Source organism: Dendrobates tinctorius, unplaced genomic scaffold (genome assembly GCF_039654945.1).
Source record: "Dendrobates tinctorius isolate UK_male_01 unplaced genomic scaffold, ASM3965494v1 ptg000082l, whole genome shotgun sequence".
Taxonomy (NCBI): Eukaryota; Metazoa; Chordata; class Amphibia; order Anura; family Dendrobatidae; genus Dendrobates; species Dendrobates tinctorius.
The window spans coordinates 1166319-1180702 of NW_027361750.1; the positions used below are offsets into that span (position 1 = coordinate 1166319).

The 14384-nt window shown below is 41.3% G+C and overlaps 1 protein-coding gene across 4 annotated transcripts in view; it reads right to left on the bottom strand.

Moving 5' to 3' along the window:
• Positions 1-464: 464 nt before the first annotated feature.
• TERF1 (telomeric repeat binding factor 1) overlaps positions 465-14384 on the bottom strand; it is a 65671-nt gene continuing 51751 nt past the window's right edge. For 3 of the 4 annotated variants that reach the window (XM_073583839.1, XM_073583837.1, XM_073583838.1), the window contains 2 exons: positions 7444-7529; positions 465-771 (listed from right to left, as the gene is read on the bottom strand). In XM_073583839.1, coding sequence (XP_073439940.1) covers positions 604-771; positions 7444-7529 — 254 coding nt within the window. In that variant the 3' untranslated portion in view covers positions 465-603. The remainder of the gene's footprint in view (positions 772-7443; positions 7530-14384) is intronic. The other variant, XM_073583840.1, reaches the window with a different exon arrangement.

Sequence of the window (14384 nt, forward strand, 5' to 3'; positions counted from 1 at the left end):
CTAAAATTCCACAATCCTAACAATCACTTCCAACTAAACTTTTTGTTTTCATTATGATACATTAACTGTCGAACGTCCTTATGTGCTTTACTTATCCGATCCCATCTACAGGAATAGTTGTAGGCTCTCCACCTGACAAACAGAATAAAACCGGATAGCTCGGGCAGCTTGATTTTTGTTCTACGTTTTCATTTTTTGTTTAAGATATTGGTTTATCTTTGATTCTGCTCATATAACAGTAATATATCTGCTTCATCAATAGTACATGTGATTTTTTTTTTTTTTTTGAGTGTACAAGATTGACGGAAGTAGTAACTTTGCAAGATCAGTCAGAATTGCAATCTCTCAATTTCATTTTCCTGAATGTAATTTCATGAGACTATACTTGCCATATGCTGCAGCTACATATACCACAGATCATAAGTATGTAATGCAAGAGCTGTCAATAAAATAAAGAGAAAAGATAAAGGGGCCAATCCCTTTAATACTGTACAACATTTTCACACAGAGAAGCTGCAGCAACTTTTCTTCTCATGATCTATAAAAACACAAGCAGGAGGATTCCCCGGGGTGTGATCAGGCAGAATTCGACACCAAGGAATCTCATTTATCGTCCACCATGTTCAGCTTCTTCATGGTCCTCCAGCGATCCTTTAGCATCACTCCAGTGCGGTTGTTAAATTCATAGTTAATTAACATTTTACTCCAGTTCCCTACTCCATATTTTCTTACTCCTTTCTTTAATAGTAAATCTTCTTCCCAAGTCCAAGGCTAAAGAAAATGATTATAACAATTAGGTTAGAATATTACTTGTATGTGACAATATGCAGAATTCTTTGACATCTTCATTCATCGCATTTCTCTGTGGCTTGCATCATCCCCATCATCATACACACATAAAGGTACAGTGGACTCAATATGCCTGTTCATTAAAATAAAAACTAAATTATCAAGCACAAGCTTAATGCATAAAACCATAGCTGAATCTGTATATGCTGGCCAATGGCAGCACAATTTAAAGGGAATCTGTTACCAGATTTCTTTTCCATATAACCTACAGCCACCACCTTTCAGCCTTGTGTTTGAAAATTCGGGAATACTGTACAAGACTCCAAGCCACGGTGCAGAAAAAAGCAAAACAAAAAACCCTTTTATTATACTCACGTACGGGTCAGTCCGGTATAAGTGTCGCTGGGCTTGCCTCGAAGTCTCCTCTCTTCTTGTAATCACTGCCCTCCTCTGCTTCGTGTGGCTGATGTGTGCTATGTGACCCAGTGTTCCCAATCTCGCTCCTGTGCAGGCGTAAACTGCTAAGGGCAGAGCAAAGTACTGTTCTGCGCATGCACAGGGAAGGCCGATGCATGTACACTACAGTACTCTGCCCTCAGCAGGGCTGTGAATTGTGCTTGTGCAGGAACGTGATGGGGAACACTGTGGATGACGTGATCCACACGAAGTGCAGTAGAAGGAAAGCAGACGCAAGAAGAGAGGAGGCGCTGGCTCAAGAGACGCCCATAGTATTGGCCACCCTGTAGGCAGGTATAAGAAAAGGTCTATTTTTGTTTTGCAGGGTGGCTTGGAGACTTATATACAGAATTCCAGAATAAGAAGAGTGGTCCAAAATTCCAGTTGAGAGGTGTAAGAAGCTTGCTGATGATTATAGGTAGCAATATATTGCAGTTGTATTTCAAGGAGTACTCAACCAGATATTAAGTTGAGGGTGCCAATAATTTTGTCCAGCCCATTTTTATGAGTTTTGTGTGATATTATGTCAAATTTGCCTTTTTTTCTCTCTTATTTTGTGCTGTTCCAGTACACACAACGGAAGTAAACGTGTATAACAAAACATGTGCAACTGCATAATTTTCTGAGAGAAATACTTCATTTTTTGGAACAATTTCAATGATACCAACACTTTCAGCCATGACTGAATGTGTTTAAACACGGACAGGTGAATGTGGCCTTAGTACTGCTGCGGGTCGCATGCTTCCTTATACCTTACACTCTCTGGATTTTTAATGATTAATTGAACCACATAATTTGGAAATGGTTCCAATTGATTACCAGTTTACCATACGCTGTCTTGGCATTATAAGGAAGTGGATTACCGGGCCTATCTTCCGCGCAGTAATGTGATGCCCGTGGTGAAGAAGTCATGCTGAATCAGCATTGTATGTCGTCAATACAAACCGCCTGATCGCACAACGTTCTGCTGCAGACGCTGGGCGATATTGTTAGTTTATGTTTTTATTTTGGACTTGGTGAATAAAATGAGGTGAGACTTTGGTATGACAATTCAACTGTCCATCGCTGGAATCAGAATCTCTGCCTCTACACAGTGCTGCTCTGAAATCAGGTAGTGACATGTTGACAGATTCCCTTTAACCCTTTCCCGACCGGGCAATTTTCCATCTTTGCGCTTTTTTTTTTTTCCCTCCTCTTCTTCGAAAAGTGATAACTTTTTTTACTTTACTGTAAGCACAGCTGTGTGAGGGCTTGTTTTATTTCCAGGGATGTGGAGTCGGTAAGCAAAACCAACTACCCCGACTGAGTCTCCAGTCCTCAATTTCCCTGACTCCCAACTCCGACCCCACAGCACTGCCTCACTGCTGAGCAGGAAGAGAACAGACATTTATAGGAGATTATCACTTTCCCAAATTATTATGAAAACATTTACAGCACATCCTGCACTGAACTACTGTACCCAATTTATTATATATTTTAGGAGTCGGAGTCAGTCCATTTTATACTGACTCCGCCAAAACACTCTGTCTCCACAGCCCTGGATTTTTGCTGGACATTTGTACTTTTGAATAACACCATTCATTTTGTCATTTGATATGGGTTTTGGTTATTTTTGAGTCAACATTTTTATTGATACTTTTTTGGCCAGATGTTTGATTTCTTCTTATTGCATATCCTTGTATTGCTGTGGCAGCTAAAAAAAACATACTTCTTGTCATTTTGACTCCTTTTCTCATTACATTGTTAACATATCGGGTTATTTAATTAAATGTTATAATAGATCAGCCTTTTACCGATGAGGAGATACCACCTCTATTTTTTAATTTTTGTTTTTATTTCCTTGTCGAAAATGGAGAGAACTTTTTCATATTTTTAGAGGTATAAGGGGGAATGTTTCTCCTTGCGAAGAGTGCCAAGCTGGTGTAAGTAGATTCATAAGCCATGCAAAGTTCCTCTGGGAATTTAAATCTGCAAGTAACGTCTTCAAAACAAAGTCAATATAGATAGCTGTGAAGTCTCTGACTCGGAGTGTAATGGGGGATGTTTCTACTTGCGGAAAGTGCCAAGCTGGTGTAAAGAGTCTAGGTTTGCCAAATCAAAATACTCCCCCTCGTGAAGAAGTTATTTGCATATTTAAATTCCCAGAGTAGCTGTGCATGGCCTACCAGTTTCTTTACGCCAGCTTGGCACGCTGCACAAGGAGAAATGTTCCACCTTACATGTTTAGTCAGAGGTCTCACGTCTAGCAATATCTGATCTACTCCTTTGCACTGAAGAGGGGCAACACCCCAAAACACGTGTCTGCAATTGAAAATTCTGGTTTTGCTTCTTATTCCAAGTCATCTAGCAAGGCTTGTTAAAGAGTCGATATAGACTTTTACCATTGCCACATCCCATAGGTGGCACCAGTGATCAAGTCCTCTTCCTTCTGAAGACAATATTTGCATATTTCATATTTTTAAAAACTTTTATTTTATTTTCACTGTATTTTGTAGTCTCCTTAGAAGATTTGAACCAGTGATCATCCGATTACATGTACTATTTACAGGACTACAACAGGACATAGCAAAAATCACGGTGCTGCTTGACTGGCTTTCATAGGAGTATCGTCATGATAGGAACACGGGTCTTCTGTAGACCCCCAAATGAGGTATCAGCCAGGAAAAAAGAAATACAGAAAAAAATGTAACTTATTAAGCTAAAATATGAGCGGTCTGAGAAATATACCATATTTTTTGGACTATAAGATACACTTTTAGCAAGACAAAAATCTTGGCAAAAAGTGTGCGTCTTATAGTCTGGATGCAGCTTTCTATGATCCACGAGAACTGCTGACGCAGCGCCCTGCCATTTCCGGTGACTACCTCTTGAAGCTCATCAAGAGCATGCCAAGAGTGTGCAAAGCAGTAATCAAAGCAAAAGGTGGCTACTTTGAAGAACCTAGAATATAAGACATATTTTAAGCTGTTTCACACTTTTTTGTTAATTATATAATTCCACATGTGCTAGTTCATAGTTTTGATGCCTTCAGAGTGAATCTACAATTTTCATAGTCATGAAAATAAAGAAAACTCTTGGAATGAGAAAGTGTGTCCAAACTTTTGGTCTGTACTGTGTATGTATGTATATATATATATATATATATATATATACAGTGGGGCAAAAAAGTATTTAGTCAGTCAGCAATAGTGCAAGTTCCACCACTTAAAAAGATGAGAGGCGTCTGTAATTTACATCATAGGTAGACCTCAACTATGGGAGACAAACTGAGAAAAAAAAAATCCAGAAAATCACATTGTCTGGTTTTTTTTTTCATTTTATTTGCATATTATGGTGGAAAATAAGTATTTGGTCAGAAACAAAATTTCATCTCAATACTTTGTGATATATCCTTTGTTGGCAATGACAGAGGTCAAACGTTTTCTGTAAGTCTTCACAAGGTTGCCACACACTGTTGTTGGTATGTTGGCCCATTCCTCCATGCAGATCTCCTCTAGAGCAGTGATGTTTTTGGCTTTTCGCTTGGCAACATGGACTTTCAACTCCCGCCAAAGGTTTTCTATAGGGTTGAGATCTGGAGACTGGCTAGGCCACTCCAGGACCTTGAAATGCTTCTTACGAAGCCACTCCTTCGTTGCCCTGGCGGTGTGCTTTGGATCATTGTCATGTTGAAAGACCCAGCCACGTTTCATCTTCAATGCCCTTGCTGATGGAAGGAGGTTTGCACTCAATATCTCACGATACATGGCCCCATTCATTCTTTCATGTACCCGGATCAGTCGTCCTGGCCCCTTTGCAGAGAAACAGCCCCAAAGCATGATGTTTCCACCACCATGCTTTACAGTAGGTATGGTGTTTGATGGATGCAACTCAGTATTCTTTTTCCTCCAAACACGACAAGTTGTGTTTCTACCAAACAGTTCCAGTTTGGTTTCATCAGACCATAGGACATTCTCCCAAAACTCCTCTGGATCATCCAAATGCTCTCTAGCAAACTTCAGACGGGCCCGGACATGTACAGGCTTAAGCAGTGGGACACGTCTGGCACTGCAGGATCTGAGTCCATGGTGGCGTAGTGTGTTACTTATGGTAGGCCTTGTTACATTGGTCCCAGCTCTCTGCAGTTCATTCACTAGGTCCTCCCGCGTGGTTCTGGGATTTTTGCTCACCGTTCTTGTGATCATTCTGACCCCACGGGGTGAGATTTTGCGTAGAGCACCAGATCGAGGGAGATTATCAGTGGTCTTGTATGTCTTCCATTTTCTAATTATTGCTCCCACAGTTGATTTCTTCACTCCAAGCTGGTTGGCTATTGCAGATTCAGTCTTCCCAGCCTGGTGCAGGGCTACAATTTTGTTTCTGGTGTCCTTTGACAGCTCTTTGGTCTTCACCATAGTGGAGTTTGGAGTCAGACTGTTTGAGGGTGTGCACAGGTGTCTTTTTATACTGATAACAAGTTTAAACAGGTGCCATTACTACAGGTAATGAGTGGAGGAAAGAGGAGACTCTTAAAGAAGAAGTTACAGGTCTGTGAGAGCCAGAAATCTTGATTGCTTGTTTCTGACCAAATACTTATTTTCCACCATAATATGCAAATAAAATGAAAAAAAAACAGACAATGTGATTTTCTGGATTTTTTTTTCTCAGTTTGTCTCCCATAGTTGAGGTCTACCTATGATGTAAATTACAGACGCCTCTCATCTTTTTAAGTGGTGGAACTTGCACTATTGCTGACTGACTAAATACTTTTTTTCCCCACTGTATATATATATATATATTGTACACACACATTTCTATGTAGCAGGGCTTTGTGTATACAGGATGGGTCAGGAGGGAGGTGCGTGTGTGTACAGCAAAGTTATGTGTGAGTAAGCATGTAAGACGGCTGTGTATGTATGTAGCAGAGCTGTTTGTGTGCATGCAGAAGTGTTGTGCCTTTGTGTGTACTGTGGTGAGAGTATGTAATAAATGTGCTGTAAAGTTGTATATGCATTAAAATTAGAGATATTGACCTCTCCATTTCTTTGCACCCGCAGAAAAGCTTTAATTAGTAGGAAATAGTTTTTCCTTTTTTCTGCTGTCTAAATCTGGGGTAAGCGTTATAGTAAAAAGCGTCCTATAATCCAAAAAATACAGTAGAGTTGTAAATTGAATGAATTCTTCCTCAAAAGACCGCTGGTTAAAGTAAACCTGACAGCTAAAAAATAAGCTACACTGTGTGCACAATTAGGCAATTTGTATTTTTGATGACTGCTTTATTACTGAAAAACTACAGTGATGTCAGTCAATTCATAAGGTAATAAACCTGAATTATTGGACAACTATTCATGTGTAGAATTTATGGAACAAAATAAAAAATGCTAATTTTCATCTGATAATTCTGAGAATAAAAACCAAACTCAAAGTGCACAAAAATACATTTCTGACATGTCATAGCAATATAGCCCTTTTCAGTAACAGTCATAAGTCTTCCATCCAAGGAGTCTGTGAGTTTCTTATTTTATTGATAGTCAACTTTTTGGACAGCATCAACCCCAGCTTCCCAGACTATTCAGGGAGGTGACTGTTTTCCTTCACCGTAAATCACCTGCTTAAGAAGAGCCCACAAGCTCTCAGTCGGCTTTAGGTCAGGTGAGGAAGGGGTTGTGTCATTATTCCTATGGCTGCAGCATTTTTTGTTATATATTTATTTAATTTTTGATCATGCTTTTTTTTAGATCACAATCTATATTAAATAGAAATGTTCCAGCTTTCACACTGGCCAATGGGACTACTGTAGATTTGTTGTATTGTAGTTTTCAGCTTGCTCATTATCATCACAGACCGGACTGCAATGACAGCTAGCATCTCTATACACAACATATACCAATCCCATTAGGCCATGTCACAGTTGTCTCTGCTCCCCACCTCTTTGCAATAACTTTTTCACAGGCTCATTAAAAGCTTCAATAGATAGGGTCTGAGTTACTTTATTGGAGCTAATGTCTGTCCGGATTTCTAAATACAACAGGAAGTAAGGACGTGTGAGCTATGGTATTTGATTTTTTGTTTAAATGTAGATCATGATATGGAAAAGGAATCTCTTTTTTTTTTTAACAAAGATGTTAAAATACATTTACCATAAAGCCTAACTTAAAAAGTAGGTCATATTCTGACAATACATTCCCTTTAAGTTACATTTATTTGGCTACACCTTACCTGTTTTTTTTTACCTGCTGCAGAATTACCTGATGTTTCAAGATGTTCGGGTGATCTATTTCCTAAATTATCACAATTTCGTTTTCCTATTGTAAGAAAGTAAGGAAAGTGTGAGATATTTTACTGCCAAGCAAGTTTTTTGATAAAATGATTCAACAGTGATTTCTCCCTAATTTAAAAGTTCTACTCAATGGGGCCCACTGTAGGGTAACGTATATACTCGAGTATAAGCCAAGATTTTCAGCCCATTTTTTTAGGCTGAAAGTGCCCCTCTCGGCTTATACTCGAGTCATTGTCCCATGGGGTCGGCGGGTGAGGGGGAGCGCGGCTGTCAGATCATACTCACCCCCTCCTGGCGCGGTCTCTGCAGTCCCTGCTTCTCAGATGGGCTCCTGTGTTCAGCGGTCACGTGGTACCGCTCATTAAACTAATGAATATACGCATATTAATTACTTTAATGAGCGGTACCACATGACCGCTGAACACTGGAAGGAGCTGCTGGTGCTGGAGACCATCGGAGAAGCAGGAACTGCAGAGACAGCGCCAGGAGGGGGCGAGTATAACGGGGAGGATGGAGGGAGCCATGCAATATTCACCTGTCCCCGTTCCACTGCCGCGCACCGCTCTGTCTTCCGCGTTCTCTGCCTGTGACGTTCAGGTCAGAGGGCGCGATGACATGGTTAGTGCATGCACTCTGCCTGAACAGTCACTGCAGAGAATCGGAAGACAGAGCGGCGCGTGGTGGTGGAACAGGGATATTTTAATATTGCAGGTGCCGGGGCTCTGAGCCAGCAGCGACACCGGCACCTGGCCCCCATAGCGCGCTGGTGTCTCTGCCTGCCCAGGACACTGACACTTGGCCCCCAGCGACGAGAGGTGAGTATGTCATTTTTTTTAATCGCAGCAGCAGCATATAGGGCATATAAGGAGCATCTAATGGGGCCATCAACCTTTATGCAGCATTATATGGGCCATATATATCTATGGGGAATCTTATAGGGCTATCAACCTTTATGGAGCAGCATATGGGGCATATTATTCTATGGAGAATCTTATGGGGCCATCAACCTTTATGGAGCAGCATATGGGGCATATTGTTCTATGGAGCATCTTATGGGGCCATCAACCTTTATGGAGCATTATATGGGGCATATTATTCTACGGAGCATCTTATGGGGCCATTATTAACCTTTGTGCAGCATTACGAGGCATATTTTTGTATGGAGCATCTTATGGGGCCCATCATGAAATTTATGGAGCATTATATGGGGCGTATTTTGTATGGAGCATCTTATGGGGCCCATCATGAACTGTATGGAGCATTATATGGGGCTCCTGATTCAATATGGATATTCAAAAACATTTAACCTACTGATGTCTCAATTAATTTTACTTTTATTGGTATCTTTTATTTTTGAAATTTACCAGTAGCTGCTGCATTTCCGACCCTAGGCTTATACTCGAGTCATTAAGTTTTCCCAATTTTTTGTGGCAAAATTAGGGGCCTCGGCTTATACTTGGGTCGGCTTATAGTCAAGTATATACGGTAATTAAAAATAATCCAATATTCACTTACCAGACTAGTCCTGTCCTGTACCTACATACAGTGACCCCAGCACAGGTATCCATTTCAAACAAAATGTGAAGGCTACATAGGACCATAGTCCTCCGATTGGCTGTACGGGACAAGTGATGTCTCCTTTTAACTCGGATACCGCAAGGAGACACAGAAAAAGGAGCGGTGCTGGGCTGATAGGCGACCATAAGATCTTTTTTTTTTAAATTACCTCACCCTGGGCAATTGAGAATAACTTTTTAAGTTATGTGCCGACAATCCGGAGCTGGGAGCCTTTTGGACGCAGTGCATGGTCGCTGTACCCAAAGCGCTGCAGTCTACTGAACGCAGGTGACTGCATGTGTTCAATAGATTGTAGGGTGAAATTTCTCTTGCGGAGACTCATGTCTCCACAAGGAAATTTGACAGGCTGCGGTTTGTAGAGACACGTAATTAACAAAGAGAGAAAGGAATAGGCCACAAACAGGGGATCACCCTGGGTAGGAAGTAGCATATACAATACAAATTTTATTGAACACAGCAAACAGACACAAAAAATGTTAAAACCATTAAAAATGGTCACACATGTGACACATACAAGAATTGCACAATGCTCATAATAGAGCAACTCACCTGCTACCAACAAACACCCTCACCGGGAATAATGCCTATAACCCTAGGTCCATGTAAGCAACATTCCCAAATGGAAGGTATATAAGCCCACAAATAGACACAATAAATTATACAAGAGTAAAGATATCAGCAATACATGATTACAGTGAAAAATACATTTCTAACCCAGAATGGCGAAAAGCAGCACATTGAATAATATAGCCCCAAAGGTATCTTGATCAAAATGAGGTACACAGAAAGAATAGTAATGCAAGCTGAATAAACCTCATATAAGAATAAAGGTGCATTACTATTCTTTCTGTGTACCTCATTTTGATCAAGATATCTTTGGGGTTATATTATTCAATGTGCTGCTTTTCGCCATTCTGGTACGTCAGACGCGTCAAGGACTTGTGACGTCGGCTGGGGCGTGCACATGGGTACATGGGAGATGTATCAGCACTTATGTGGCTGAAATGGTAAATGATCCACTACATAATGGCGGCGTCAGATAGGAAGTAAATGAAAGGAGGTATTTTTGGGACCTAAAATCATGGCGCAGATGAACTATATGAAGTGGAGAAATATAAGGAGCATAAGTACTATGACCCCATTTTCCTCTACCACTTTGACTAGGTTGTAAGGCCGCTATAAATGACCAGTGGTCACCATATACCCATTGATACCTGCAACCAGGCATGACATTTGATGCTCGGAGGGAGCATTCATAATACATCATGGGCCTCCTGATGAACTCCTTTTACGGGAGGGAAACGCGTCGAGGCGATTTTTCATTGGCCATGAGCTAAGTTCTTACATATTTGTCAATTTTGTTGATTTAATACTTGGGAATAGTGTAATTTGAGCCGGGTGATCAATAGCTTTTTGTTTTTGGGCATGAAGCAATATGAAAATATGCTGTTATGGGGGATTAGCGGTAATAGCAGCGGTTGGTGATTTGAGAAATGTTTAATAATGCTGTTTAAGAATACTCAGATGGTTGTATATCTGTTTTGATTGATACCTTACCCCCTTTATTTGAAACTGCCTTTGTCAAAGTACTATCACCCTGCCTACTATATATATTGAGGTGATTTTTCAGTGGCCATGAGCTAAGTTCTTACATATTTGTTAATTTGCTGATTTTTTTTTTTTTTTTTTGGGACAGTGCAATTTTGAGCCTCAGCGATCAATGGCTCATTGTTTTGGGCATGATGCAATATGAAAAATGTGTTGTTGGGGATTAGAGGTAATAGCAGCGTTCTGTGATGTGAGAAATGTACATTAATGCTGCTTAAGAACATTTAAATGACTGTGTATCTGTTCTGATTGATATCTTACCCCCTTTACTTGCAACTGCCTTTGCTAATGCACTATTATCCCGTACACTGTATACATCGGTTTGCAGATACATTTTTTTATTATTATTAAAACATTTTTTGTCTTTGGGGGGGATTTTTTCAGGGATAATTCTAAGTTATTACCCCTGTCTCCCTTGGCCATATGTTCTGACACCCTCTTTCCGGGTGAGAAGTGTAGGGGTCAGCCCACGTGGAGCAGGGGCACCAGAGTAACGTAGGGTGTAAAAGCTCCGCTGTCAGGCTGGGAGACACCTAAATAGGGTTATTTAGACCCCTTTTCCTCCCAAAGCAAATGTTTACAAATCTGCCAAAAATAAGAGTTTTTTCCAGTTACTATTCCTTACATTTTTGTCTTGGTGGTTTGTGGCATGGGGTTATTATCTATTATATTTTTGTCCCCAGCCATCTGTTGTACTCCAAGCTGATGTTATTTACATAGGAGTCAACAGGGTGATTAGGGAGAGCCGCCGAGGAGCGGGGGCGCCATTTGCGTATCAAGAGGGTGCCAACCTCCGCTGTCAGGTAGGAGAGAGATATAGGGCCCTATAGGGACAAATAGGTTTGTGACCCTCTACCTGACATTGGAACGACTCTCTAGTGTTTATGGCTGGATTTTGAAAATCAGCAATAAGCCTATTTTTGTTTGCCTGTTTCTTGAAGTTTTGAAAACTTTTTAATGATTGGTCAATAAAGTATCTTTTAAGGATTGATTTTTTTGTATATGAGCCGTTGAATAATTAATCCAGAATTATATTTATTAAGAATTTTTGTTTTCGCCATTCTGGGTTAGAAATGTATTTTTCACTGTAATCATGTATTGCTGATATCTTTGACTTTTGTATAATTTATTGTGTCTATTTGTGGGCTTATATACCTTCCATTTGGGAATGTTGCTTACATGGACCTAGGGTTATAGGCATTATTCCCGAGGAGGGGGTTTGTTGGTAGCAGGTGGGTTGCTCTTTTATGAGCAGTGTGCAATTCTTGTATGTGTCACATGTGTGACCATTTTTAATGGTTTTAACATTTTTTGTGTCTGTTTGCTGTGTTCAATAAAATTTGTATTGTATATGCTACTTCCTACCCAGGGTGATCCCCTGTTTGCGGCCTATTCCTTTCTCTCTTTGTTAATTACATGTAGTATATAGGTTAAGGTTGAATCCCTTTAAAGGGAATCTGTCACCCTTTTTTTCCCCTATTAGCTGCCGGCATAGACATCGGGGGCTTATCTACAGCATTCTGTAATGCTGTAGATAAGCCTCCGATGTAACCTGAAAGAGAAGAAAAACACGCTATATTATACTCGCGGAGGTGGGCGGTCCGGTCCGATGGGTGTTGCGGTCCGGCGCCTCCCCTTTTCATGCGATGACGTCCTCTTCTCCCGTCCTGAAATGGCTCCGGCGCAGGCGCATTGCTTTGCCCTGTTGAGGGCAGAGCAGAATTCTGCAGTGCGCAGGCGCCAGACCTCTCCCGACGCCTGCGCACTGCAGGACTCTGCTCTGCCATCAACAGGGCAGACCAGTGCGCCTGCGCCGGAGCCATTACAGGACGTCATCGCATGAAGAAAGAAGGCGCCGGACGGGACGGCTACACCCATCGGACCGGACCGGCCACCTCCGTGAGTATAATATAACGTGTTTTTCTTCTCTTTCAGGTTACATCGAAGGCTTATCTACAGCATTACAGAATTTTTATTTTTATATTTTATTTTTATAGCGCCGACATATTCCGCAGCACTTTACATTTCAGAGGGGATTTGTACAGACAATAGACATTACAGCATAACAATAATCACATACAGTAGATTATAACAAATACCAAGAGGAGTGAGGGCCCTGCTCGCAAGCTTACAGTCTATGAGGAAAGAGGTAGACACGAAAGGTGGGTGGTAACAGTTGCTCTGATTGTATGGACCAGCCATAATGTTAAGTGTGTAACAGTACAGACACAGAGGGCTAATGGATGCATAAAGCATGTGGGAACATGATGCTGGGAACCTGGTTATGGTAAAACTTTTGGCTCTGCCACACAGGGATAGGTTAGGTTAATGTGTTGAGGCGATAGGCCAGTCTGAATAAATGCGTTTTCAGGACACGCTTAAAATTGTGGGGATTGGGGACTAATCGTATTGACCTGGGAAGTGCATTCCAAAGAATTGGCGCGGCACGTGTAAAGTCTTGGAGACGGGAGTGGGAGGTTCTGACTATTGAGGATACTAACCTCAGGTCATCAGCAGAACGGAGGGCGCGGGTAGGGTGGTATACTGAAACAAGGGAGGAGATGTAGGGTGGTGCTGAGCCATGGAGGGCTTTGTGGGTGAGGGTAATAAGTTTATACTGAATTCTGGAGTGGATGGGTAGCCAGTGTAATGACTGGCACAAGGTAGAGGCATCGGTGTAACGATTGGTGAGGAATATGATCCTGGCTGCAGCATTCAAGACAGATTGGAGAGGGGAGAGTTTGGTAAGAGGGAGTCTGATTAGAAGAGAGTTACAATAGTCGAGACGAGAATGAATAAGAGAAACAGTAAGAGTTTTTGCAGAGTCAAAAGTAAGAAAAGGTCGAATTCTAGAAATGTTTTTGAGGTGCAGATGACAAGAGCGAGCCAGTGATCGAATGTGGGGGGCAAAGGAAAGCTCGGAATCAAGTATGACCCCAAGACAGCGGGCATGTTGCTGGGGAGTAATAGTGGAACCACACACAGAAATAGCAAAGTCTACAGAATGCTGTAGATAAGCCCCCGATGTCTATGCCGGCAGGTGAAAGGCCAAAAAAAGGATGACAGATTCCCTTTAAACGCTTCGGTGGTGCCCCCGCTTTTTGTTCTGGTTTGTAGAGACACGCCACATGTCCGTCTCCACGGGTGGGCGTCTCTGAATGCATTGCAGGCATGGAATTTATTGAAATCCCATCCACTATGCTGTAACAGCTGGACGCTGCGGGTTTGACACTGCAAAAGTATGCAGCGTCCAAGACGCAGCATTTACTGATTGTCTGCACATACCTTTAATGGTAAGGCAAAACCCCTTTAAACAAATGAAATAACGTAATTTTGTCTTCCGAACCACTTTAAAGTTCCCAACATGTTCAAGACAGAAATGCACGCTTTTATGGTGCTGCATTATGAGTTTTTATAGCAAATGTTTTGGGTGCTTTGCCGACACTGCAATCCAATTGGTTTGGGAACTACAGAAGTTTCCAGCTTACAAACCCACTATGAAATTAATTAATATCAGAAAATAACTGATAGGACAGGTTTACATGGCTGCAGTACAGTCATCGCTAATCAACTACTGGACTGCACTATTGCCAGGTTTACACATTGTAGTGAATCTAGAAAACTTTACACTGTGAACACAGCAGCCGGTTCAGCAATGTTGTCATACTGCATATTACTAACAGAACAAACAGGT